Source organism: Adiantum capillus-veneris, chromosome 3 (genome assembly GCF_014529385.1).
Source record: "Adiantum capillus-veneris isolate H3 chromosome 3, ASM1452938v2, whole genome shotgun sequence".
Taxonomy (NCBI): Eukaryota; Viridiplantae; Streptophyta; class Polypodiopsida; order Polypodiales; family Pteridaceae; genus Adiantum; species Adiantum capillus-veneris.
The window spans coordinates 102,904,106-102,932,079 of record NC_140933.1 but is presented as its reverse complement, the minus strand read 5'-3'; the positions used below and the strand labels follow the sequence as shown (position 1 = coordinate 102,932,079).

General features: G+C 48.3%; 1 protein-coding gene across 1 annotated transcript; it reads right to left on the bottom strand.

The window, feature by feature from the left end:
• Nucleotides 1-23: 23 nt before the first annotated feature.
• On the bottom strand, nucleotides 24-26,893 carry LOC147461411 (uncharacterized). Its single transcript, XM_086508975.1, has 2 exons — nucleotides 26,538-26,893; nucleotides 24-586 (listed from the first exon to the last, which is right to left on the bottom strand). The coding sequence occupies exons 1-2, from the start codon at nucleotides 26,850-26,852 to the stop codon at nucleotides 452-454; spliced, it is 450 nt and encodes a 149-aa protein (XP_086365101.1). The 5' UTR covers nucleotides 26,853-26,893; the 3' UTR covers nucleotides 24-451.
• Nucleotides 26,894-27,974: the final 1,081 nt, after the last annotated feature.

Here is a 27,974-nt window from a genome sequence, read left to right as displayed (position 1 = left end):
GTTGAAAAGGGCTCAACTGGCCATTTCCCAAAAAAGCAATTAATATTTTTGAACAAAAGCAAAAATAAAAATCATGCGCATTGATGGCAAGTACCCATGACCCCACCACCTTCACAGTCAAGAGTACAAGTCATACTTGCATAAGGTCATAACAAAGCCCAATTTTGGACCAAAACTATACAACCATGATGGTACTAATTACAAAACTGTTATACAAATGGAGCTTTACTGTCGTAGAACAGCTTGTGACAGCACACCCACAACATGAATTGTAGAATATCATCTTTGATGTGTTGCTATCAATATCAATCCTTATCTCAAACCTTGCTTGATGAAGAAAAGACCTTCAGTATTGTTCCCTTCCAAGCTTTGTAAAGCAAACAAACACAAAGCTGAACAAGGTCATATTATTGTCGATCCTGGAGTCTACTAGCACTCTTGTGGTGATATGTCATGTTCCAGTGGAATCTGCTCTCTCAATGCCGTCGATTGCTTGATGTGGGATAAAAGGAGCTGGCCTGGCAATAAAAGTAGGAATATCTTGTCCTGGCATAAGAACCGATACCCCTGATAAACATAACTTGTCCTGTAAATGAACTATGTTAGACATGAAGCCTGATGTAGCCAAAAAAAACCTTTTCCAGTTTTAATTTCATGAATAACTACCACAGCAAAAAAGCATTAAAGGAATGCACAAAAGCAAAAAAAAAAACACACACACACACACACACATCAAAGGAGCTCATAAACAGCAAAATTTCTTGAATTCTATTCGAGTAAGATATTTAGCATTGTTGGAGATATGTCATCACTAGAAGGTGGCATTCTTGGTTGCATGGCCACAATGGCCTTGCATACACATTTTTGCCGAGTTTGCCTGTTTATTAGCTTTTTAGCTGATGTAGCATATTTTTTTTTGAGGTGGATCTTTTTTTTTAATGAGAAAAAGATCCTTCTATTAGTTAATGAAACTGCCCATAGGGCTACAACCACCTCTACAAAAGAGGGCTACAACAATCATGATGGGGAGACTCTCCCAATGAAAAAAACAACATATGTTTAATGAGGCTAAATCAAGAGATGGGAGGAGGGAAAAGCCACATAGGTGGACGGTAGTGCCATCTGAGCACACCCTGGACCGTGGTGAAAAAAGGCCAGAGTCAAAGGAAAGCCTCTCTGCGCTCCCGCATGCGATTGGAGCTGCCCTGGAGTCTCTCGAACTGTCCTCTGAGAGTATGGATTACTCTAGCCAAAGATCCCGAACAGTCTCTGTTGGTGGTACAGGGCGAGCCTCGAAGATGCGGAAGCAGAGGGCCCGCCGAATGAACCAGAGTGTCAGACCGCTGATGAGCTCCCAGCACTCCTCTCTCTCACTGCACCACTCCTGTGGAGTAAGCTCTGTAGCAGGCTGGAGTGTAGGTCGACCCCCCTGCATCACTATCATCCTGCTGGTGGAGGATAGCTCAAACTGAAGTGCCGGGCCCGTGAGAGTGGACCAAGCTGCTGCCCCCCCAAGTCTACTGCCGAGCTGTAGAAAGAGCTGGCATCAGCCAAAGAACACGAAGCCACACCTGCTGTGCCAAAGGACAGTCCCAAAGACAGCGATGCTGACTCTCCACAAGAGGGTCACAAGCTGCACATGCGGCCGAGAGACCACTATGTACACGCCAGCTCCCAATTGCTGTAGCTCGGTGTGCAACCAACCACTGGAACAAAGTGACTCGCCTCGACTGCCTCGAGTCCCACCTCTCCCAAAAAGCTGCTAAGAACTCAGTTGTGAGACCCTCCTCCTGCCAATGAGGTGCTGTAGCAGGACGCGCCTCTCTCTGCGTTGCCAGTATGTGATGTCCCAGTCGAAGAGTGTACTGAAAGAAAGGGACACCTAGATGGTCTGTTGAGGAGAAAGGTCCCTCCAGAGCCACTGTCTAGGATCCCACTGTACTCGTGCCAGTGGACAGCTCTCCCAAGCCCACAGTCTCCAGTGGCCAGTCTCAATAGTTACTGGGTCGGGATCTATGACACAAGTAGTCCCACAGATGCCCACCACTCGGATCCTCTGAAAACAGCACTCTGCCACCTGTGGGGCCTCTACTGTAACTCGATGTAAGCATCCCTCACCCTGTAGCTCGAAAAACAAGGAGGGTATAGTCTCTGAGCAAGCCCTAACTAAGATGAGAACCTCCAGTCGCGTGAAGGCCCCCATCCATCTGGGCGCTGCTGACTCGAGAGGTGTGAGCCACTCAGCTGGTACTGCCTTTGAGATGTCCTGACACATGCTCTGCACCCCTCTCATGCCCTGTAGAGCTGAATGCCCTGAAGCTCCTCTACAAGCCTGAAAAATGTAGCCAGTCACCTAAAGTGCGTGTTGGACCCTCTGCCATGGGACCCCAGGAAACATGAGGCTGACTATCAACCAAGTGGCCTCTCTGAGTGCTAACCATGGGGTTCCAAACAAGAGGCTGTATCAGGCGCTCCTCCGTGCAAGTACGTTGACGCTACTCCAGGCCTCTCCGCAGTTGCTCCCAAGATCGGAGCAGACTCACAGCGAAGCGGTCCTCCAATCTCCTGCTCAAGCCAACTCTGCGCATCTCTGTGAAAATCCATCTAGTCGAGGGTCGCCAGAGGCCTCCAGCCTGAGGCACCCTAGCACTAAGCCGCTAAAGCAAGAACTTCTTCCAGGGCTCCTCTCTTGGAAAAAGTCCTCTGACGATAAACTTCCCAAGAAGGGCTCTGCTCTACTGTGCTGGGTCTATGATCCCCAATCCTCCCTGAGAACAAGGAAGAATGATGACCTGCCATGCCACTTTGGCCCGGGCTATCTGAGTGTCACACCTGGACCAAGGAAGTTCCAGATTAGCCTCTTTACCTGGCTGATACAAGAACTCGAAAAGATCCAACAAGAAGTGATGTACCACATAGTAGCCAACAACACCTGGTTGGCCACTATAACTCTGTCTGCCAGAGAAAGTCGTGCGGAGCTCCAATGTAACAACTTCCTCCTGATAGACAGGAGGAGGGGAGCAATCTGCTGCTCGAGAGACAAGTCCAAACCAACCTGACAGCCCAAGTACCGAATTGTAGTCCCTGGGGGAATCCACCTGAAACCCTCACCTAGCATCTAATCAGGCATAGGAGCACTACCAACCGAGAAAGCCACTGTCTTTCTCTAGTTGATCAATGCGCCTTATGCACAACAAAAAGTCTCAAGAGCCTGCTCACACCTATGAAGGTTGGCCTCCCAGCCATCCAAGTACAAGGCTGAGTCGTCTGCAAACTCAGCATCCAATAGCTCATCTCCCCAAATAGGGAGCACTAAACCACGTAAACCAACCTGCTGTGAAACCAAAAACCTGCTCATTGCCTCAGCATAGAACAGAAAGAGGAAGGGGGAAAGAGGGCGACCGAACGTGTGAGCATGAAACGATCCCCTCTACCTCCTGACAAAAGTACCTGACTGTGTGCCCGTCTGTACAAAGCTAACACCCCTCTGATCCAAGCATCTGAGAAGCCCGTCCCACGTAGAGTGCCCTCCAAAAAGTCCCAATCAACTCTGTCGTAGGCCTTCTCAAAATCGAGAAGAAGAATCACCAGGTCCTCACCACAGAGCCGCGTGAGGGTAGAAGCCTCCCAAAAAGTAAAGATGTTGTCAAGGATACTATGCTCTTTGACAAAACATGTCTGTGTCCCATGTATAATGCTCTCTAGAAGTGGCTGAATCCTCAAATTTAGAGCCTTGGCAAGAATTTTGTAGGCTGAGTTGAGGATGGTGATGGAGCGCCACTGTCGAATCTCATCCAAGGAGCCACCCTCCTTGGGAATGAGGTAAATCAGGCCCTCACTCATGCTGTCAGGCATCTCTCCTGTGTGTAACAGACTTGGACACTCCAAGTCAAGAATCCACCACGACACCACAAATAATCACTTCAAGCAGTTCACAGTTCACAATTGATTCGACACTGGCCCGCCGGCGGAGTTCTGTGCCTAGAGAAATTGGCACCAAAGACTGGCACCCCTTTCGGTCTTTCTTTTTGTATTAATCTGTGTTCAAAGTACAAGAGTGCGGGCAGGCGCTCACACTCGGACTCTGCGTCCAGATTCTCTGAGTTGTGAGACCCTGCCTGCTTATTTAAAGAGTACAAGGGATGCCAAAAGCAGAGCCCCAAAAGCTGAAAATCAAAAGCCTAAAAATAAAGCAAAGGCTCTTTCTCTCACAAGCTCTCTTGAGCCAATAGAAAATAAAGCAAAAGCTCTCTCTCTCTCTCTCTCTCTCTCTCTCTCTCTCTCTCTCTCTCTCTCTCTTTTGCAATTGCGTAGAAAAGCAATAAAAACTTGCCGCCAGCTCTGCCGCAAAAAGCGTCATAAAACGCGGAATTCCGTACGGACTGCCACGTGTCATGCTCTCCGCAGTTTGTGGGATTCGTACAGCCTGCAGCAGCCACGTCATCTTTTCTGCCCACCAGGGACTGTCCCATGCCAAGGGAGGGTGTGTGTGTGTTAGGGTTTGCCACGTCACCATTTTGTGGCATACCCCCCTCTTGAAAGCATTGTAATCGCCCTCGATTACGCCTGCAAAACAGACAGAAGCCATAAACTGTCTTAGCAGACACTGACTGTTAGTACCGACGCACTAGGAACACACATCTAGCATATGCACCAATCGACAGTCACATCAGACGACATCACTGGACATCACTAGACATCATAGGACTTCACATGACAAATCACATTCAACATTCATTCAGATCTTAGACCAGGATTTATCGGCAATGTAGTTAGCAGTCGCATCTAGATCCACTCAGGAGCTCATAGATGCCCGATTGACTAACCCCTATTGCAACCATGTCTATTCGAGATCATTCATACCAAAATACTGCAGTCATTTCGTCTATCAGTTCCTGCACTTAAAAACAAGTCAAGAATAAATCAGTTTCATATTCAGGAATTCCATTTCATAAAGTCATACAGCAGAATACTATCAGCTCTCAATATCCCTGAAGCTCAAAGAGACATCAGTGACTCTAGTATTCTCAAGGCATCTATTGACAAAGGAGCGGAGTAACTCTCCTCTTGTGCAACCCATTGCACCAAATCTCCGGCCAAGCTGAATTCTGGGTTCCATTTGGAGTAGACTATGCTAAACCAAAAGCTTCAAGGTAAAGGTTCACAATCTGAGGAGTATCTGCTAGGTCCTCCTCCTCCATCCACTTCGCATCCAATGCAGGATAGTTCTTGAATTTAACCAAGAACCGCCTTCATACTTTACGCTTGTTCTTTGTGTCCTTATGTGCCAAAATCTGTTCGGGAAGAAGGATCTCCTCGTTTTCTTCCGCTTCGGGTTGCTCATCAGGCTCCCCATCTTCGGGCACATCACCTTTAAAAGGTTTCAAGAGACTCACATGAAATGCATTGTGAATCCTCCAAGTGTCAGGTAGTTTCAGTCAGAAGGAGACATCATTGATCTTTTCAGAGATCTGGAAACGTCCGTAGTATCGCATACTAAGCTTTGGAAAAAGCCTCTCCTTTCCCTTCTTCTTTCTCAGGCGTGCCTTCTCAGAACGTAAGAGCACCCAATCATCCTCCTTCAATTTCAAATCGCGACGATGGCGATCCGCTGCCTTTTTCTGTCTTTCCTGAGATTTCTGCAAAGCCTCGCGGACCTTGGCAAAAGCCGTGTCCAAGTCGTGCATGCACTTATCAGCTTCAAAAATCTTATCTTTCATGCTTAGGAAGGGTGGAACCTTCGCAGCACCTTCAACAGTCTCAAATGGTCCCTTCCTCGTAAAAGAGTGTATCATGTTATTGTAGACAAATTCCACCAAAGGTAGATACTTTTCCCATTGAGTCTTCTGATCCGAGATGTAAGACTTCAATAAATCTAAAACCATTGAATTAGCAATCTCAGATTGCCTGTCAGTCTGCGGGTGGAAAGATGACGAGAACTGCAACCACGTGCCAATGCTCTCCCAAATTGCCTTCCAAAACAAACTCGTAAATCTGGGTCCCTGTCGGAGACAATCGTCTCAGGCATGCCATGTAATCTGAAAATCTAGGCCACAAACAGTCTCGCAAAGTGATCCGGCTTGACTGTTTCTTTACTGTAATGAAATGAGCCTGCTTGCTAAATCTGTCAATAACAGTCCAGATACCATCGTGACCACTCTGTGTTCTCGGGAGATAAAAAATGAAATCCATTGCAATACTTTCCAAGGGGCAGGTGGGTATGGGCAAAGGCTGTAACAATCTCTGTGCTTTATGCCTGTCAAACTTGACCTTCTAGCATACCAAGCACCCGCGCACAAACTCGTCCACATCCTTCTTGAGTCTCGGCCAAAAGAAGTATCTCTCTACCCCTTTCATGGTGGTAGCAATGCCGCGGTGACCCGTAAAAGGCGGACAGTGGCATTCGGTCATAACCTTTTCCCCCAACGGTTGTGTAACGCACAACATGGTTTTCCTCATCAAGTAGCCATCCCGAATGGAATATCCCGCTATTGTCTCCCCGTCCCATATCCGTGTGAAAACGTCTGCAAAATCTGTATCCGTGGCATACTGATCGACCATATCCTCGAAGCCCCTATGATGTATCGCGGAAATAGCTAGAGCCAACAGCTTCCGAGACAAAGCATCTGCCATCAAATTCTTCTATCCCTGAACATGGACAATCTGGAAGTGAGACTGTGACAAGATGTTCGCCCACCGTATTTGCTTTTCCGATAGCTGCTTCTGTGACAAGAAGTAGCGTAAACTCTGATGGTCTGTAAAGACAGTAAAATCCGCTTCAAGTAGGTAATGCTGCCACTGAGTAAGAGCATGGATAACCACCAAAAGCTCTCTTTCATAAATCTGTGCTGTCAATTCTGGCCTTGAGAACAATCGTCTCTCATAAGCAATGACATGGCCTTCTTGCATTAAGACCGCACCCAGACTACGATCACAATCGGCTCTCGTAAGCAATGACATGGCCTTCTTGCATTAAGACCGCACCCAGACTACGAGAAGGGGACTCCTTTTTGTGTCAAGATATGCAAAGGGGAAGCAACCTCTGCAAACTTTCGAATGAACCGCCTGTAGTACGAACACAATCCCAAGAAGCTTCTAACTTCATGGACATTCTTCAAATCGGGCCAATCACGGATAGTCTCTATCTTGGCCGGATCCATCTGCACTCCTGTTGTGCTGACACAATGTGTCCCAAAAAGTGTATCTCTGGTAGGAAAAATTCACTTTTCTTCGCATTAATCACTAACTTGTGATCTCGTAATGCCTGAAAGACTTGAAGCAGATGATCTCTATGTTCTGCCTCATCCTTGGAGAAAACAATGATATCGTCAAAGAAAGTGCCAACAAATAGCCTGTACTCTCGAAAAATCCTGTCCATCATCTGGTTAAATGTCGCAGGAGCATTGGTTAGGCCAAAAGGCATCACCAAAAACTCAAATAACCCAAAAGTCATCCGAAGGGCTGTCTTGTAGACGTCTCTCGGCGCGATTCGGATCTGATAATATCCACTCTTCAAATCAATCCTACTAAAACATGACAATCCTTGTAATCTGTCGAGTATATCATCGTATATCATCGATCCTAGGAATCCGAAATCTGTTCTTGATGGTGATTTTGTTTAGAGCTCTATAATCGATGCACAGTCTCCAAGATCCATCTTTCTTCAAAACCAACAACACTGGAGAGCAATACGGTGAAGTACTAGGCTGGACAAGACCCTTTTCCAAGAGGTCTTCACTTGGTTCATAATCTCTTCGTTCTGGGCGCTCGGCTCACACGGTAAGGTGGCCGGTTCGGTGGTGTGCTTCCAGGTTTCAGATCAATAGTATGATCTTCAGGACGAGCAGGTGGTAACTCGCCTGGCAGGTCCTCTAAGAAGCAATCGGCATGAGAGTGGAGAAAATCTTGGTGTTTTTTATCAAGTTCAGACATATTTGTCCTATCTTCATCACTTAACTCTTTCAAAAAGATCAAGTAAACAAACAGAGTGGATTTCATTAACTTTGAAATGGCCGAAGCCGATACAATAGAGACAGACTCGCCCTTAAGTTTAATATCAAGTACAATGGTTCTACCCTTCTCTATTGTCAATGTCGCTTCCTCGCCCGATAGTCGACCACGGCGTTGTTCTTGTGGTACCAAGGAATTCCCAAGAGGACATCACAACCTTCCAAAGGCAGTATGTAAAAGTCCTCATGCCCCAAATACCCCTGACAATGCAACCAAAGTTTGCCAATGACAGGTGTAATGGCTACGTCCCTGCCGGGTGCCGCTAGAACTGCCTCCGCAAGTGGTTCCATCCAATCGGGAGTGATCTTGAGCTGCGCCGCCGATTCCGGTGAAATGAAGTTGGCCTTGGCTCCTCCATCGAAGAAGATCAGGGCTTCTTGGTCTTTCACTTTGCCCCAAGCTCAGCAAAGTTCTGTACTCTCGTCCACCGTGCTCGGATCGGTCCCCACGTAATCGGGAACCAGTCCTGTTTTCATCTTGCCTTTTCTTCCACGTTCCTTAGCTGCTCTTGAACTCTCAAGCCTTTCGTCGTCCTTGTCGTTCTGTTCTTTCTGTGCCTTTTTAGGGCACTTCGCGGAGATATGTCCAATTTCCCCGCATCCAAAGCACTTCCCTTACCTGATGTAGCGAGCTCTCTCCCGAGGAGTGAGCTTAGGTCATGCATCTTTCTTTTCTGGGTTGCTCTTCCTCTTTCTACTTTCATTTGTCGAAGTCTGTTCGGCTCTTTGCGTCATGATCTCATCTGTGAGGTAGGTCAAACCGAATGGCAAAACCCCGTTTCGCATGACTCATTAACTCCTGAATAGAAGCTGACTTTTGTCCAAGCAGTGATCTCGGATCTCTGTAGGAAGACCCAAGGTAAACCGCTCAATCTGTTCCTTGAATGAGATCTTCTTGAATGAAGAGGCGGGTAGCTCTAGAATCTCTTGCAATAAGCGTCCACTGTATCCTTCTTGGTCATCTGAAGATGGTTCCAAGCAGTTCGTATATTGCGTTCATACTCTCGAGTCAGCCAAGAAGAAATAAAAAGCCTCTTGAATTTCAGCCATTTAACTCGCGCAGTCTTGCTTAATAGAAGTGTGGACCACCAAGTTCAAGCATTCCCCTTAAAGTAAGAGGCAGCTCTCCGAATCTTAGAGCGCTCTGAGTAGCGCCCTCCCGCGAAAGCGATGTCAAACTGCTGTACAAAAGACAAAGCCTTCGAAGCATCTCTATATCCAGAAAATGTGTCACATTTAATTGACTGTCCACCTTCCTTAAACTCTTGGACTTTCTTGCTTTTGTCTTCCAAAAAGTCATACTAGTTGGCTTTGTAAAATTCTTCTTCTTTGCATAAAAGTTGTTGTCATCAGAGTCCGAACTGTCTGTAGACGAGTCCTCTGTAGAACTGTCACTCACGGGGCGAGATTTAGACTTCTTTGCCTTTTTCTTGCCCCTTCGGAAGCGTTGCTTTATGCTTCGCTTTTTGCCTTTTTGTCTTCTTCGCTCAAGTCGGATGAGCTAGAAGAACTATCAGTAGAAGAAGAAGAAGAAGAAGAACTGGGTACTCCTTCAAATCAAACATGCTTCTTCTATTTCTTTGCCTTTTCAAATGTCGACTAACGACCCAAATAACCCAGAAAGTCAGTGCCTTTCTTCTGCTTTTTGTCGTGTTTTTTGGCTTTGTTCTGCACGTCAAAAAGCTGAGCAATTCGTGCATCAACCACCTCTTCTAATTCTTTCTCTGTATACTTCTTGGGAGTAGGACGTTTCTTGAGAGCGGGTTTTCGGGGTGGTTTTGTGGTTTTCTGCCACTGCCTGTGCACTTCTTCAAAAGAAGTCTTGCTCATATATTTAGCCAATTTCGGGTCCTTGGCAAAATTAAGCATCATCTTTGTTGCATTGCCGATCAATTGTCGGCGCTCCATCTCTTAACACTCCGCCTGGGTAGGCCGAGGCGGGCCATACTCCTCGCGTGAATCTTCGTTGTGATCCCTTCCCGCATCTCCGGATGCAGAGGACTGATCTTTTCGTGAAGCCATAGGTGCCGCAGGAAAAAATTTGGGGATCGGATTTCCTGTAAAAGAGAAATCGGCCGTGCTCTGATACCACTATAACAGACTTGGACACTCTAAGTCAAGAATCCACCACGACACCACAAATAATCACTTCAAACAGTTCACAATTCACAATTGATTCAACATTGGCCCCCGACGGAGTTCCATGCCTAGAGAAATTGGCCCCAAAGACTGGCGCTCCTTTCGGTATTTCTTTTTGTATTAATCTGTGTTCAAAGTACAAGAGTGCGGGCAGGTGCTCACACTCAAACTCTGCGTCCAGATGCTCTGAGTTGTGAGACCCTGCCTGCTTATCTAAAGAGTACAATGGATGCCATAAGCAAAGCCCCAAAAGCTGAAAATCAAAAGCCTAAAAATAAAGCAAAGGCTCTTTCTCTCACAAGCTCTCTTGAGCCAATAGAAAATAAAGCAAAAACTGGCTCTCTCTCTCTCTCTCTCTCTCTCTCTCTCTCTCTCTCTCTCTCTCTCTCTCTCTCTCTCTCTTGCAATGCGTAGAAAAGCAACAAAAAGTTGCCGCCAACTCTGCCGCCGTAAAACGTGGAATTCCGTATGGGCTGCCATGTGTCATGCTCTCTACAGTCTGTGGGATCCGTACAGCCTACATCCACGTCATCTTTTTTTCCCGCCAAGGACTGTCCCATGCCAAGGGAGGGTGTGTGTGTGTTAGGGTTTGCCACGTCACCATTTTGTGACACTGTGTGCAGGATGAACTGAAAAGCACTGCAGAGATTTGTGCCAAGCAAGTCCCAGTACTCCAAGAAAAAGCTGAGAGTCATGACATCCTCACTTGGACAGCTACCACGGGGGAGTGCTCTAGGAGCTGTGTGTAGCTCCTCTAGCTGAAGAGGAAGCTCAAGCCTCTGGCGCATCTCCTCAGTTACAAGGCAAGGCATCTGTGCCCACACCTGCTCTCTGCATGCATCCTGACACTCTGACTGAGGCTCTGAAGACAGTAGATCACGGTAGAAGTCAGTAGCAACTGACCCGTCGGGCCTCCTCAACTGACTGACCTTGGCATGCGTATGCCGGGGTCCCACTGCCTCAAAGAAAGCGCCTGTCACTCTGTCACCCACCTGGGTCCACTAAGATGCCTGTCGATGGAAAGCAAACTCATGGCGCCTCTCCTTTGTGCTGCCGAGCTCCTGGCGAGCCTGCTGTAACTGCTCCTCCAACCAAGGACTGTCTGGATGCTGCTCTTGCATCCTCTGCAAGGAAGCAACGCCCCGTCGAAGACGCTGCTCCTCCTCTCTCGTTGCAGCCAGGGGAGCTGAAGACTCCTGAAGAAAGAATCGACTAAGCTGAGCAAGTCCTAAGGCCACTCTGTCAGCAGGAGAATCCTGCATGTCTAAGCTCTCTGTCCAAAGAGCCTCCACTCACTCTCTGAGCGCAGAGTCCAACAAGACCCTCTCACGCCTCCCACTCTGTGATCCGAATGAGAGAAGGCCAGGCTGTCTGGGGGCCTCACAAAGCTAGAATGCTGCCACACATCTGAAACCCGCAAAGTCATACAAAACCTCTCCCAAGCTGCCAGCTCAACTCCATGCACAATAATATGGCTGCCACCAATCCTGTCAGAGGGGTCCTCCAACATGTTGAAGTCACCCCCTATGCACCATTACTCTACCTGCGGTAGAGACTCAACAATCTGAGACCAAAACTCTACACGTGCATTCGCCACATTGGGCGCATAGATGTTCAGGAAGCCCATGAGACAACCCTGAACCTGCATAGTGATCCACTGAGCCCTGCCTAGCACAATAATCCCTCTGTCCATAATGACCCACTGCAAAGAATCCGCAATAGTCATACATACCCCGCCCTGGATGCCTCCAGGTCCAAATGCAGCTGACCAAAAAGTCTCATACCGTCCACGCAAAAGCTGACCACAATGTCTAATGCGGCTCTCATGCAGATGATGCTCCTATAGCATAAGAAGATCAATCTCTCTCCAACAAGGCATCGTTGCAGCTCCTAACGCAGTCGGCCCCTCTGACATTGAAACTGAGGCCCACCTAATCCCTGTATGTTCCATGAGACGATCCTCATGGGGAGCGAGAGAAAACTGGTGCTGCCGCAGCAGCTAACCGTGATATCTTCGAGGCAGGCTTGGATAGGGAGTAATCCGCATCCGAGCGTCGTCGAGATAGGCGTGACTCCAAAGAGTGTCTAGCCCAAGCCCAAGTAGACCGAGCCGTGCGTAAAGCAACCTCCTCTATCCAGGAATTCTCATGTATGTGTACATAGCATGGTGGGCTCTGCGTGTCAGCAAAAAAGTGAACCACAATGTGTCTACATCCTGCTGCGTCTGGAGGTGTCACAACAAACTTGGCCAGTGGCCACAGAGTCTGAAGCAAGTCTGTAACCCCTAGGTCTCCCATGTGATGAGAGAACTCTAGGGCCTGTGTCTGTAGCCACTCCAACACTGAGTCTATAGTCCACTCAGCCTGGTCCCTGCCGCATAGGGGAAAAGAGAAGCCAGCCGCCGAGTCCAAGGGCTCTATCCCCTAGCTGCAAGGAACAATACATCAACTCTGAAACAGGCTGCCTCAAGGTCTGGTGAGGGGTTGTCGAGAAACCATGTAAAGTCGTAGGCAAAGAAATCCCAACGACGAAGAATGTCGAAGCTCGTTAGACCACGAGGAACTGCTGCAAAGGGAGACGTCTGCACCAGAAGAGGGCGTCGCAAGAAAGGTTGTCCCTCTCTCGCCAAGCGACTCGTGGCAAAGGCGCTGCCAAGAGATCTCCTAGCAGCCGAGGAGTCTTTTCCCTCGGGTGAGTGGGGGTTGGTTAAGACAGAGTGTGGAGTATTCGGGCCTCCCAAACCAGTGCTTCATTTGTCGACAGATGGGCCATCTAGCGAAGGCCTGTCCACGGAGGAGGCCTCGACCTACACCACAGCCTCAGTCCCAGCCTGCCAGGGCTGGCCCGCAGCCACAGACAGAGACACAGCGCACACATGCAGAGCCACCCTCCGAGCCTGGGGCTCCAGCGGAGGAGGGATGGCAGCAGGCCCGTGGTAGACGACGACAGAGGCCACAGCGTCAGCCTGGCACTCAAAGTGGCCCTCAGGCGCCTACTCAGCAGCAGTGGGTTCCCACGGGGAACCGCTTTGGTTCTCTTGAGCAGAAGGAGGTCCCTGCTCCAACCCCCACCCCAGCTTCTCCTTCCCCCTTTGCGACAGGGCCCAGACAGAGTGGACTCTCGACTCAGTGTTGGGATGGTTGCATACACAAGTCCTAGAGTTCTCTCACCACATGGGAGAGCTAGGAGTTACAAACATGCTACAGACTTTGTGGCCATTGGCCAAGTTTGCGGTGACACCCACAGACTCAGCAGGATGTAGGCACATTGTGGTTTACTTCTTTGCTGATACACAATGTTTGTCATGCTATGTATACATTCATGAGGACTCCTGGACAGAGGAGGTTGCTTTACGCACGGCTCGCTCTGCTTGGGCTTGGGCTAGGCACTCATTGCAGTCACGCCTATCTAGAGGACGCTTAGATGCGGATTACTCCCCATCCAAGCCAGCCTCGAAGATAGCCCGTCTAGCTGCTGCGGCAGCATCTGTTCTCTCTCGCTCCCCATGAGGATCGTCTCATGGAATGTGCAGGGACTAGGTGGGCCCCACTTTTAGCGTCAGCGGGGCCGATTGCGTCAGGAGCTTCAGCGTTAACTTGTGGGAGGAGAGATTGATCTCCTTATGCTTCAGGAGCACCATCTGTGTGAGAGCCGCATTCGGCAATGTGGTCAGCTTTTGCGTGGACGATATAATACTTTTTGGTAGCTGCTTTTGGACCTGGAGGTATCCAGGGTAGGGTATGTATGACTATTGCGGACTCATTGCAGCAGGCCATTGTGGGCAGAGGGATTATTGTGCCAGGCAGGGCTCAGTGGATTACTATGTAGGTTCAGGGTGGCCTAGTGGGTTTCCTGAACATCTATGCGTCCAATGTGGCGAGTGCTCTGGTCACAGATTGTTGAGTCTTTGCCGTAGGCAAATCATTGGTACATAGGAGGGGACTTCAACATGTTGGAGGACCCTTCTGACAGGATTGGTGGCAGCCATGCTACTGTGCATGGAGTCGAGTTGGCAGCTTGGGAGAGGTTTTGTATGACTCTGAGGGTCTCGGATACATGGCAGCACTCTGATTTTGTGAGGCCCCCAGACAGTCTTGCCTTCTCTCGATTGGACCGCAGAGTGGGAGGAGTGAATCTATCGCGGATAGATCGATTCTACACTAGTGACCACTTCAGTGACTTGGGAGAGTCAGTGGGCATCCTGGCAGGGACCTCCTTCTCGGACCATGCACCAATGATCCTCACAGCGGCAGACATGCAGAGGAGTGGAAGCACGATGCTTCGCATCCCAGAGAGGGTCTTGTTGGACTCAACACTCAGAGAGAGGGTAGAGGCTCTCTTTACAGGATTCTCCTGCTGACAGAGCGGCCTCAGGCCTAGCTCAGATTAGCCATTTTTTTCTTCAGGAGTCTCTAGCTCGCCGGGCTGCAGCGAGAGAGGCGGAGCAGCGTCTCAGACGGGGCATTGCTTCATTGCAGAGGATGCAGGAGCAGCATCCAGACAGTCCTTGGTTAGAGGAGCAGTTACAGCAGGCTCGACAGGAGCTTGCTAGCACAGAGGAGAGGCGACATGAGTTTGCTTTCCACCGACAGGCATCTCAGTGGACTCAGGTGGGCGACAGAGTGATCGGTGCTTTCTTTGAGACAGTGGGACCTCGACACTCGCATGCCAAGGTCAGTCAGTTGAGGAGGCCCGACGAGTCAATTGCTTGTGAGCCCGAGGATATGCGTGCAGTTGCTACTGACTTCTACCGTGAGTTGCTGTCTGCAGAGCCCCAGTCAGAGCGGCAGGATGCATGCAAGGAGCAGGTTTGGACACAGATGCCTTGTCTTGTGACTGAGGAGATGCGTCAGAGGCTAGAGATGCCACTTAGCTTGAAGAGCTGCACACGGCTCTTAGGGCCCTCCCCCGTGGTAGCTGTCCAGGTGAGGATGGACTGACTCCCAACTTTTTCTTGGACTACTGGGACCTGCTTGGCCCAGATCTCTGTAGTGCTTTTCAATACATTTTGCACACAGGAGTGATGCCTGACAGCATGAGTGAGGGCCTGATCTACCTAATTCCCAAGGAGGGTGGCTCCTTGGATGAGATTCGACAGTGGCGCCCCATCATCATCCTCAACTCAACCTACAAAATTCTTGCCAAGGCTTTGAGTTTGAGGATTCAGCCACTTTTAGAGAGCCTTATACATGGGACCCAGACAGGTTTTGTCAAGGAACGCAGTATCCTTGACAACATCTTAACTTTTTGGGAGGCTTCTGCCCTGGCACGGCTCCGTAGTGAGGACCTCGTGATTCTTCTTCTCGATTTTGAGAAGGCATACGACAGAGTTGACTGGGACTTTCTAGAGGCACTCTACGCAGGATGGGCTTCTCAGATGCTTGGATCAGAGGGGTGTCAGCCTTGTCCAGACAGGCTCACAGTCAGGCTACATCTCAGGGAGGATTGGGGATCATAGACCCAGCCTTCCTTGGGAAGTTCATCGTCAGAGGACTTCTTCCAGGTGAGGAGCCCTGGAAGGAGTTCTTGCTACAGCGGCTTCGTGCCAAGGTGCCTCAGTCAGGAGGCCCTTGGCAACCTTCGACCAGATGGATCTTTACAAAGATGCGCAGAGTTGGTTTAAGCAGGAGACTGGAGGACCGCTCCGCTGTGAGTTTGCTTCGATCTTGGGAGCTCTTACGGCGTGGCCTGGAGCAAAGACAGCTGACGTGCACGGAGGAGCGCCTACAGCAGCCCCTTGTTTGGAACCCCATGGTTAGCACTCAGAGAGGCCACTTGGTTGGTAGTCGGCCTCATGTTTCCTGGGGTCCCATGGCAGCACGTCCAGCGCGCTCTCTAGGTGACTGGCTAGAGTTCACAGGTCTGTTAGAGGAGGTGCAGGGGCTCCAGCTTACAGGGCATGAGAGGGGTGCAGAGCATGTGTCAGGACATCTCAGAGTCAGTTCCAGCTGAGTGGCTCACGCCTCTCGACCCCGGTGGATGGGAGCCTTCACACGACTGGAGGTTCTCATCTCAGTCAGGGCCTGCTCAGAGACTATCCCAGCCCTGTTCTTCGAGCTTCAAGGTGGGGGACGACTACAGCGAGTTGCAGTAGAGGCCCCGCAGGTAGCAGAGTGTTGTTTTCAGAGGATCCGAGTAGTGGGCATCTGTGGGAGAACTTGCATCATAGACCCACACCCAGCAGCTCTTGAGACTGGACACTGGAGGCTGTGGGCTTGGGAGTGTTGTCCACGGGCACGAGTACAGTGGGATTCTGGTGAGTGGCTATGGAGGGAACCCTTCTCTTCTGCACACCACCCAGGAGTCCCGTTCTTTCAGTACACTGTTCGACTGGGACGTCATATATTAGCAGCACAGAGAGAGGCCCGCCCCGCTGCAGCACGTCGTTGGCAGGAGGAGGGTCTCACAGTCGAGTTCTTGGCAGCCTTTTGGGAGAGGTTGTGGGACTCCAGACAGCCGAGGCGAGTCACCTTGTTTCAGTGGCTGGTCGCACACAAAGCTACAGCAGTAGGGAGTTGGCTAGCGCATAGTGGTCTCTCGGCCGCATGTGCAGCTTGTGACCATTTGGTGGAGAGTCAGCGTCACTGTCTTTGGGACTGTCCATCGGCCCAGCAGGTGTGGCTACGAGTTCTTCGGCTGATGCCTGCTCTCTCCACGGCTCGACAGTACACTTGGGGGACAGTGGCTTGGTCCACCCTCACGGGCCCGACACTTCAGTTTAAGCTATCTTCCACCAGCAGGATGATAGTGATGCAGGGAGGGCGACCTACACTCCAGCCTGCTACAGAGCTTACTCCACAGGAGTGGTGCAGTGAGAGAGAGGAGTGTTGGGAGCTCATCAGTGGCCTGACACTTTGGTTCATCTGGCGGGCCCGCTGTTTCCGCATCTTTGAGGCTCGCCTTGTGCCACCAGCAGAGACTGTTCGTGACTTTTGGCTAGAGCATCCATACTCTCAGAGGACAGCTTGAGGGACTACAAGGCAGCTCCGACCGCATGCGGGAGTGCCACGAGGCTTTCCTTCGACTCTGGTGCCCTGGGCCTTTCTACACCATAGTCCAAGGTGTGCTCAAATGGCACTACCGTCCACCTGTGTGGCTCTTCCCTCCTCCCATCTCTTGATTTAGCCTCATTGTATATATGTTGTTTTTTCATTGGGAGAGTCTCCCCATCATGCTTGTTGTCGCCCTCTCTTGCAGAGCTGGTTGTAGCCCTATGGGCAATTTTCATTAACTAATAAAAGGATCTTTTTCTCGGAAAAAAAAATTGACTCGAAAAGGACATTTTGCATCCAAAACTTGCTTAATGCTCAGGAATTACAGCATTTAATACTTTCCCCAATCCAAATACATCAAATGTACATTTGCATAAACCTGCGTAAATCTGTAATTTGCTGTAAAAACCTGTTTTAGAACCTGTTTTTCAGTAAATTTGGTTGATTTAGGGTAGTAGGGACCAAGTACAAGTGTTCCCACAACTTAATACATCATGAGAGAACCTGTACTTTGCTGTAATAACCTGTTTTTGACCTAAAAACAGCCTGTTTTGGGCTGCTTTGGCACTCTAGGTATCCTCGGTGACCCCGGAAGCAAGGGGGTTCGTGATAGAAGTGGAGATTGTCGCAAGAAAACACCTTTTGCTTGCTGTCCAGCCACATGTGCAGGTCCTTGTGAAACCCTAGGGCTCTGATACAGTTGAAAGCGCGAAGCAGAGGGTACCGGTAGGTGCGCGTCGCGATCTAGTGCAAGATTGGGACAAGAAGCAGGAGGCGGAGTGTAGCAGAGAGGAAGCGCTAGGGATTGAAGCAGAGAGAGAGAGAGAGAGAGAGAGAGAGAGAGAGAGAGAGAGAGAGACAGAGAGCTCACGTTTTTGGGGAAAACTCAATAGTGAGTTTTGGGTTTTCCCACTTTTATTATAAGTAACTTTAAAAAAATGTGTACATTGAACCTGGACAAAGTATAAAAATATACAAAACGGGGTTATTTAGGCCTTTGACCCAACATTAAAGTGAATCTCTGCTATGTCGAGGTAGAATCTTGACTTTGGGTGTCCAAGTTTGTTACAACGGTCTCGACATTCTACATCGCACCTACTCTCCTCTCTTCGTTCCTTCATGGTATCACAGCAAGAAGGCTAAGGATTGCTTGGAGACCCTACAACACACTTTGAGAGGCCTCGACGAGACATTTCATCACAAAAACTTGTTTCAGTTTGTTGCGTTTTTGCATCAGCCATCAATTTTGAGGGACATTTTTTGCAGCCGTCTTCATAGAATCTCACCTTTTCTTGCAACCCTCTTCATGGGAATCGTGTTTTGTGGAATTTTGTTGCAAGAAATCATGTCAAATCTACGTTTTTGTTTTCACAGCTACGATCAAAGGCACTTCGTCACAAAAACTCTCGTCGGATAGTTGATTCTTCAAGGGCAGTCGCAAATCTGTTCCTCCTCATTCCAAGCGACCCCTGTAGCTACCAATCCCAAGTAAAATTTGCAGCATTGCCACATTGCCCTCATCAAACGCGACCCCTATCTAATGTCCTTCGGCCCCAATCTGTAACTGAACCCTAGCATTTTTGCAAATCAGCCCTCCAACAGCCTCTGCTACTCAAAAGTGACCCTTGGAGGGTGACTACTATTCAGTCCATACCCAGGACTAAGAAAGGGACCCCTACCAGGTGAGTCGTAACTATTGTTCAGTCCATATCCCACTACCCCGCACCAATAGTTGTTGCCTACAATCAAAAGCCGCTACCACCCTTACGTCATAGCACATCGGGTGCGCTCCTGTAGTCACCTCCATAAGTCCTTTGACACAGCAAGCCAAGCATTTGAGGAGTTTTTTGGACTTCAAAAGGCAATAGATCTCATCAGATCTTTTCTTGGTAGATTACCATCATACTTACTGAACTGGATCTTCTCTGTGACGGGGTTGTTGGAGTCCGAATCTCGGCTTGTGCCACTCGATGAACCACCAACATCTTTGGCCGGCTCGGACTTTGAGGTGAGAACCTGTCGGACCAACTCTTGTATGCGTAGTTCTCTCTGTGCCTCACGCTCGGCCTCCGAGGCTGCTCGTCTTTCTTCGGCCGCCTCCTTTCTTTGTGCTTTTCTTTCTTTTCATTCCTCAAGCCACAAAGCGCGCTTCGCGGTCCAAGGTTTCCTATCTGTTTTGGCGTTCACGCTCCATGGCAACGCGATTCGCTTCTTGTGGTTGTGCCATCACAACGCGATTCGCTTCTTGTTGTTGTGCCATCATGTCCATCATCGACTTGACCAAAGTCTCCATAGGATTTGGTACAATCCGTGGCATAGATGGGGAAGGGGGAGGGTCAGAAAAACCTCTTGGTGGGGAGAATTCTTCTTCGTCACTGCCATGCTCATCACCTCCATGCGAAGTATCCATTCCGCTTCGGGTAATGACCATACACTGAAGTCTTGGGTTCTTAAGTTCACGAGGAACTTGGGTTCTTGTGGTTCTTGGGGTCTTGAGTTCTTGAGGTTCTTGAGGTCTTGAGGTTCTTGAGGGTCTTCTTTAGCTTGCAATATGTGTTAGAGAAGGATCTTCTCTTCATCCGAGGCTCTCTCTTTTCCGCGGACGCACCCCATGACGGCCTTGCGCTCACACCAAGGTTTCTTTTTCCCACCTCACGTCGATTGGCCGGCCGCTAAGGGCACGGTCCGCTCTCAATGAGTGAAAAGAGAAACAAGGGGAGACTAGACAAGCCCATCTTTCTTGGGTTTCCTGTCACTCTTCAAAAACACGATTAGGAATCGATACACCTAAGAGGACTTGGGTTACGTGCGACCGCAACAAGCAAAAAAAATTCTTGTGGTTCTTTCCTTAGTGATACAGAACACTCCCAAAGCTCTGATACCAATGTAAGGTGCAACGGAAGTGAATGTTGAACTTTGCTCAAGATGAGTACTCCGAACTGTGCTCAAGGGTTCTTTTTACTTACGGAAGGGAGAGCCTTCTGTTCCTTTAGTGAGAGAGTACAAATGATCACAAACAAAGTGGTAAACACTGTGAATGAAGGTGTTGAAACTGAGAGATAGAGAGAGAAGAATACGACGCCAGAATGTTGTCAAAACCCTCCTCCGAAGGCCCCACTCTATGGCAAGAGCGGTCTACTATTGATTGCACAAATCTCTACAATGCTTTGGACTTGCTGACGATGAGGACGACGACGAGACAGCGGGCTGAAATCTGAAAATGCTAATGGCTGAAATCTGCAAATCTTTATCTGCTGAATTCTGACTCTATGTCGGTGATGATCTCGATGGCGACGATGCGACAACGACGCGCTGAAAACGCAGATGCTGAAATCTGCGTTTTTCGGGCTGAATCTGCAAACTATGCGGGATCTGACCGTGCGGCGAGGATTTGCGGTGGGAAGGTGAGATCTGCGAGGTCTGGGACTTCTTCTGCGATGTCTGACTGCTGAAAACTGAAAACGCTGATGCTTCTTGGTGTTCTGTTGCGGTGAATCTGCAAAACGCTATGTTGATGCAAAGACGCTAGGGCTGAAAACTGTCTTGCGGTGGAGATCTGCTAACGCTAGGGCTGATCTGTTGTCTTGCTGCTCCGAGGCTGACCTGCTGTGCAAAAACGCCAAACTGTTGTAGGGGAAAACGCTAGGCTTCTACTGTAGCAAAAACGCTAGGTTTGCTGATGGGGGTCTTGCTGAGAAGTTGCTTGTTGAACAGAGCGTTCCTACTGCCTCTTCTGCCAGAAAGTGCTATCGCTAGGTTTCTTATATACATGCTTGGTAAATTTGCCCTACCTAGTTCCCAACAATAGTCACTTAAAAATAATAAGTGAAAATTGTCAAAAATAGGGAAAATAGGTCTATGCGCTGTAAAAATGCTACTGATGAGTTCTGACTGTAATCTGATGATCATTCTGTGTGCAACCAGAGGATATGCATCTACTCTAAGTGTCTGGACATGCACGGTCTGTGAACAGACTCACAAAAGTGCCAGATTACTTCCTAATCTAACTGAACTGAACCCATGTCATGAAGTAGCTTGTCCACGTACACATAGAGTTAGATGTGCACGTGACAACTAAGCTCGAAAGGGGAAACGAGGAGAGACTCGGAATGGGCAGCCATGTGGGCTGCCTCCTGCTTCTCCATCCACTCATCCTTCCAGGTGATGGCATCACCCATGAGATGCATGGAAGCCAAGAGAACCTTGTTATTTTCAGACTTTTTCACAACCGCAAAATAGGATGTAAATTGATGTAACCAAGAGTAAATGACAATAGCTGCATAGCATCCATCTTACCGTCATACTTATTGAACATGATCTTCTCGGGAATTGGATCATTGGTCGTTCGTGTAGCAATGGTTGCCTCCGCAATGGTCTTGGCAAGCTTTCCATAATCGGGCTTAGAAATAAATTTTCCTTCTGGAAGGGTTGCCCATCTTCATTCTCTCTAGTCTCTCTTTAGTGTTTGTTACATATATATTTTCAAAGTGTTACGAAGTGAATACATAAGAAATAAGCACTCTATAGTACTAGTGTCACGTGCACATGGCTCTGTATGCCACATGACATGCTTCATCAACTTCTAGAGCCAATTCTCTACCTATCTCTAGATAGGAGTGTGTAGAATCCTAGGAGGATTAGTACTGGCAATTTTGTGAGACTGTTTGCAAGGCTTGCATGTCCGAACAAGCCCATTAGATTAGGTTTTCCAGTTTTGGAACCCTCTTGCATAAATGGTTACTACAAGCGTTTTGGCAGATTTTATTACACTTCGATGGGCATCTGACATGATGAGCATGTAGGTCTAGGTTAGAGAAACGTATCGGTCCAATCCGTTCATTACATGGATCACAAAATGTCGAGTTATTGCCAGAAGACTCCCATGTGCACACATTTTCCCTACTTTATCACACCCAACCTAGCACCTCACATTCCCTATTAAAGAAGCTCATCGTCCTACCTTTTGCAATATATCAGCCAGCGCCAAAAGATCAGCCTACAGTTTTGCAAAACAGCAGCCTGGCGTTTTTGCTTCTATTCGCGAGCCACCAGCCCGGAGTAGCACATCAGCCCAGCTATTCAATTTTCAGCCCTCTTCCCCTCTGGAGATCGTGTGGATCTGCGAACGCCATCTTCCCTGTTGTAGCCTGAACCTCGGCAGCCCATTGAGCCTCTTCTCGGCCATTCCCTCACCCCATAGAGTGCTCCCATCGTTGTCCATCATCGGCTCCATCATCATCTACGTTTTCACTCCTGCTTTATGCGACAGATCGGCTGCATTTTTGCAGCCAGTTTTCAGCCCTTCATTCCTCACATCGGGAGCACAAATCAGCCCCAATCTTCCCCTTGGTGGCCATCAACTATTGTTGTGCCTGCGTCTTTACACGTAATCCTTTACCCAGTTCGCATTTCCTCCTAGATCAATGGAATATTTCCTATCCGATGCTCCTGTCACCCAATCATGTGACACATGGGTAATTCCATTTTCCTCAGTCTCTTCCACCAAACTTATGGAACAACTCCTTCACGATGCTTGATGTCACCCATCATATGACACATCAAAGTTGTCTGTTCCTGATGGCTTTATCAATTCTAGTAGATCTACAGCTCCTAACTTTAACAGCTGAAGTGTACACATTTAAATATCCTAATTTCGTTGAATAGAAATTACTCAGAAAATTAAAAAAAGGCCAATTAGCAACATCCCTCTAGCTTCTAAACAGTTGTGCTCAACTGTTTAGAAGCACTACAGTTGTGCTCAATTGTAGTGCTTGCAGATATCCTTCCAAAATATCAAGATAAGATGCTCATTCCTGCTCGGTCATCCATTGAGCGTGTAGAGTAAAATAGTTCTTAAAGTTTGCCAAATACTTCCGTGCAATCTTTCCAGACTTTAGTGGCTGCTCCTAATGATGAATGATCTACTCCAGTTGGAGTATTTCTTCTATTTCCTCAACCTCACGAGGTCCTCAACAATAGGCTAAATTGGAGGTTGTCCCACATATGAAAAGCATTATGGGGCCAGAGAGATTGGCCCCAAAGACTGGCGCCCCTTTCGGTATTTCTTTTTGTATTAATAATTGAGCTAAGTATAGTCACCCTTGGGTCACCTCTACTCACCGGCTCGTCAGCACAAAGTGAGCCAGAGAGAGCCCCTTGGACTGGTGAAAAGCAGTACATGAAACGCCTTTTAACTCAAAAGCATTAGGCCTCCCCAAAAGGAGCCAGCGCACAAAGCGGAAATCCGTACAGCCTACCACAGCAATGCGTTTTGCGGAGATCCGTACAGCCAGCCACGTCAGCACCTTCAACGCATTTTGCGAAAATTTCTACAGCCTGCAGTGCCAGTCTTTGATTGTCCGAGTGTCCCTAGGGCCTTGTCGGTAGGTGCCCTATAAGTTGGGTACACATATGGACATGCCATGTCATCAGTTTGTGACAAGAAACCTTCTCACACTCCTGGATGTTGCGACTCAAACATGCCTTTGCTTTATCGGAAGCGTGGTTGCACAAACCAAGCTGAAAATAGAACCAAGTCGGTCCCAAGCTGATCCTGTCCTCCTCTTTGTCTCCCACGCCGATCCACAGAGCTTTGCCCAAAATTTTGAGCTTCGAAAAGCTCCCAAGCCGCTTCAAAAGTGTTTGCTCCAATGCCCCTCTCTTGGGCTCCGGGTCACCAAAGCAAGGGGCCGACTCACAACCCACAGCGTTTTAAAACGTTGGCTCCAAAAAAGGGAAGGGGGGTTAAATGAGGTGTCGTCACCTACAGCCCACAGCGTTCCAAAACGCTGGGTGTTCGTAGGGGGGAGACGCGGTCAAGGGCGCCGGCGGTGAGAGATTCTCTTGCGAGCACGCAGTCGGGTTGGGGGGGCCAATAGTGCTCTCAGCAGGGAGCGTTTCAGAACGCTGCAGTGCACAGTTGGGCAACGTTTGTGGAAGCAACAAGGGTGGGATTTGGAATGCCGGCGACGAGGGGGTTCGGATCTTCTTCTCCAAGCCGCTCTTCTTTGCTATGCAGCTCAGCCTCTACCAAGGCTCTGATACCATGTCAAAGTCGACGATGCAAAAGCGTAGAGACCAAGGAGAGTGAGCACGAGAGAGAGAGAGAGAGAGAGAGAGAGAGAGAGAGAGAGAGAGAGAGAGAGAGAGAGAGAGAGAGAGAGAGAGAGAGAGAAGAAGAGAGTTTTAACGTCGTAGGAAACTATCCCAAGAGACCTTAAAGATCTGGACGACGAGGAGATGAACCAATCAACCTTGGCAATGAATAATTGAATGTGTATACAATGGAGGCAAGGGGTTGCTTATATAGCAACCTCAATAAATTGCCCTACCCAAACTTTGAGAAATAAGTAAAATAAATACCTAAAAGCCAAAAGAAATAATGGGATCACATTGGGCAGTTCACTTGAGATGCCAAAACTCTAACAACATAGGCTATGCTCATGTGTAATTAGATGGTATGCAACTACTCTAAAGCGCCTAGACATGCATGTCGTGCGTACACGTTTACAAGGGTGCCATAACACTTCCTAGGTTTTCCTAAACCCTAGAAATAGAACTTATAGCTTGTCCACATGCACATAGGGTTAAATGTGCACGTGATAGAAAAACTACAGTATACAAACTCTGGGCCCAGAAACCTAGGGACAAGGGTCCTACCTCATACCAACCTATCGGGTGGACACATGCATGGCTCATACCACCCAAACGGCACATCTACCTCAAGGCATAAATACAATCGGGTACACAGCCACAAAATAGCCCTCACTCCCTAATTTGCTATTGGGAGATAATGGAGCCACCACCAAACAGACGATGTAACTCTATGTGTTGACTATGCATCATCTATTGTTGCACATGAGAATGAATCTCCTTTTGTAACTACCTCTGGCTAGCTTAGTTAAATCCCTTCTTGTCGTTGAAAGCCTTCAATGCTTTTACGTTCATCTTGGTCTTTGACTCGGGGTTTACCAATCCTTTCCACTGCCAAAAAACTGTATTCGTTGGTTGAGCCTTCATGTGTTTGCATACCGTGGACCCTATAAGTAAGTGAGTAAGTGTTCCACGAGAAATCCGACTTCTTATTTCCTTGCTTTGTCCTAAGCATCCGTTGGACCTGATTGTGCCTTTGGCTCCTCTACAAGGTTGTCCTTGTCACCATCCCCTTCTTGTGCCGACTCCTCATCCGTATTCTTTCTCAAATCGTTTGTGCTATGTCCATGGTCGGTGGCTGTTAAATATTGTTTGGACTCTCGGTAGAAGAAGAATAAACCCATACTTAGATACCACTGTAACCAGCAAGTCAACTGACAGGGTGGTAGATGTACACCTATAGGATAGGAATCTCAAGCACACTAAGGGTTTGCACCTGCACTTTGACTATTTCAAGTCTATTTTGGTCACTTTTCATTTTTAAGATTTGGGTTTTGGTCATGGTATTTGACAAAAATATTTGCCCGACCTTACCCTGGCTCACTATAAATGTGGCCTAGGGGGCTGACTGTCCTTTGTCTTGTATCATCCGTAGAGTTTTCCAACTGAAGTTTTATGGGCTCACCAGCCTTCTGTCCATCTGTCTCTCGTCTCTCTCATGCCATTGTCTCTCTCCTCTCTCCATCCGCTAGACAAAAAGATTTGAAGGTCAGACATTTGGGTTCACAAAGATCAAGCTTTATACATCGGGCTGAAAACCTGCACCCTAACAACAGCAAATCACAGCCACCCATTCTCCTGGGCAAGAACATCCTGCTCCATCTTCTCTCTCTACCTTCACCTGTTTTAAAGTTCAATGTTAAAGTTTTTTCAGCATTCGCGGTCCATCCATCGATATAATCTTTCATCACTTGCCCAAAGTAGTCTTCTCAAATATCTATGTTTATAACCTATTTGCATATCCAGAGGCTTATTAGGAAAGACACAAGGTCTGTAACTGGTTAATGATACTCACTTGGAAGAGGGTCAAGCAAAAGGCAATCCACTCCGGCTCTTCATGCATATTCTATCCACTATCATTTCATCAGGGAGGAGGTTCTCGAAGGATGGGTGACTCTTGTTTACTCCTTCACCCATCAAAAAATTACAGATTACTTCACTTAACCCCTCAAATCAGGGGAGTTCCATATCCTCAAGAAGAAACTTGGCGCTAGCACGTGTACTCCTGCCTAGAGGGAGATGTTGAAGAACCTACAACCAGCTATTTTTTTTTGTTCAGTGACGGCCTTCATAGTTCCCGCAAGATCATAGCAGGAATCAAAAGTGTGTGTCTGTGTGTGTGCGTGATCTCTTTCGGAAAAAGAGGGCAAAACCCAAGAATTTTTAACAAAAAGGCAACTCGATCTCTTTCGGAAAAAGAGGGATGCACCGTTGCTAGCAGTATGCACATGAATTGAGAACGTACAGTAAGAAGAGCGTTCGTGTTCTGAGTAAAAGGAAGAGGCTGCGATACTTCGATGGCGGAGGGGGTGTCAAGAGCAGCTGCAGGAAAAGAAGTTGCAGGTTGCAGGCGGCGATGAAGAAACCTCTCGAGGAGGGCGACAACTAGAAAGGCGGAAACAAGAAGGGCTGCGGCCAGGAAGCCCAGAGAGAGAGCATTCAGAGACGAATCGACTCGCTTGAGATGGTGCTGTAGCTGCTGCTGATCCCGCTCGTACTGTTCATTGTCGCCGGAATCCAGGAATGGAGGTGTGGGTGGAGGTGATGAGAGAGCGTCCATGGTCGTCAACCCTTTGGACCCGCTTCCTTAATTTTTTCCTCAAATTTGTAGTCCTAACCTAATTAGAATATGCTCACACGGAGGCGTACCCAAGCTCAAGGGCAATAGGTTGGGTTTTCAAATCATGGGTTTTATATGAAAATACATGGTTGACAGCCTGGACCCAGAATTCTGCCTTCATATGTGAATCTAGTATGGGTGGACGATTTTAGAAAAAGTGGTGCGGAAGGCGAATGTGCAGGCGATGCTTTGGTGAAATTGAAAGGGGATTAAGGACAACGGTAGGGGGTAGCAAATGGCGGCTAGCAAAGAGCGGGAGCATTTTGGCACGTGGCTCTCTCTCTCGAGCTCCCGCTTGCTCTCTCTCTCTCAGGCAGTGGGCGGTGGCTTGCCGACCTCTCCCCCTTCTATATATAGTCTGCTCGTTAGTCCTCTTGCTCAAGCTACTTGCAGGGATACCAGTAGGTGGAGCGTGGAGGGTAGGGTGGGGTGGGGTAGTGTAGGCTCTCTCTCTCTCTCTCTCTCTCTCTCTCTCTCTCTCTCTCTCTCTCTCGTTGAACGAAGGGAGAGAGGGGCTCCAAGATGCAATCAGGTAATGCAGGTTGTGTTTGCTATGGCATGTGCGCTGCAGACAGGTTTCTTGCAGGCATGGGGTAGAGAGAGGATGGGTGCAAGGGGAGGTAGAGGGGGGATGGACGCAAGGCGCCGCGGATGAGCAAGGCAAGGGAGGGCGGCATCAAGCAGAAAATGCGGGAGGGTGAGAAGACGTGGAAGGGGGATATTCGGGCAGCATCGATAAAGAAACATGATTTCTTTATTTATCTGCCAGTATGTCTGGACGTTCTTGAAAAAGTAAGGAAAAGAAATAATACAATAAACATGCTAGAAATGTCAAAATGGATAGCACAATTTTTTGTGAGAATTTAACAAAAATAAGACAACCAAGTAAAATGATAAGGGTGAAGTCATTCCAAACTACTACTAGTAGCAAATTGAAGTGGACAACCTACATTGTTCAATAATTGTGGGTTGTTGATCTCTCACGAAAGGTAAAGTATCAATTAGTCCTCATGTTGATTGGGATGTTAGAGATGGTGACCTTGTTCAATGATTTTGGAAGAA

Bases quoted from the DNA above. Each gene is read 5' to 3' on its own strand.
- LOC147461411 (XM_086508975.1), bottom strand. From the start codon at position 26,852: ATGGACGCTCTCTCATCACCTCCACCCACACCTCCATTCCTGGATTCC. The intron at 587-26,537 runs GTACGTTCTCAA...GTTCATTTACAG, and splicing joins ACACGAACGCTCTTCTTACT to GACAAGTTATGTTTATCAGG.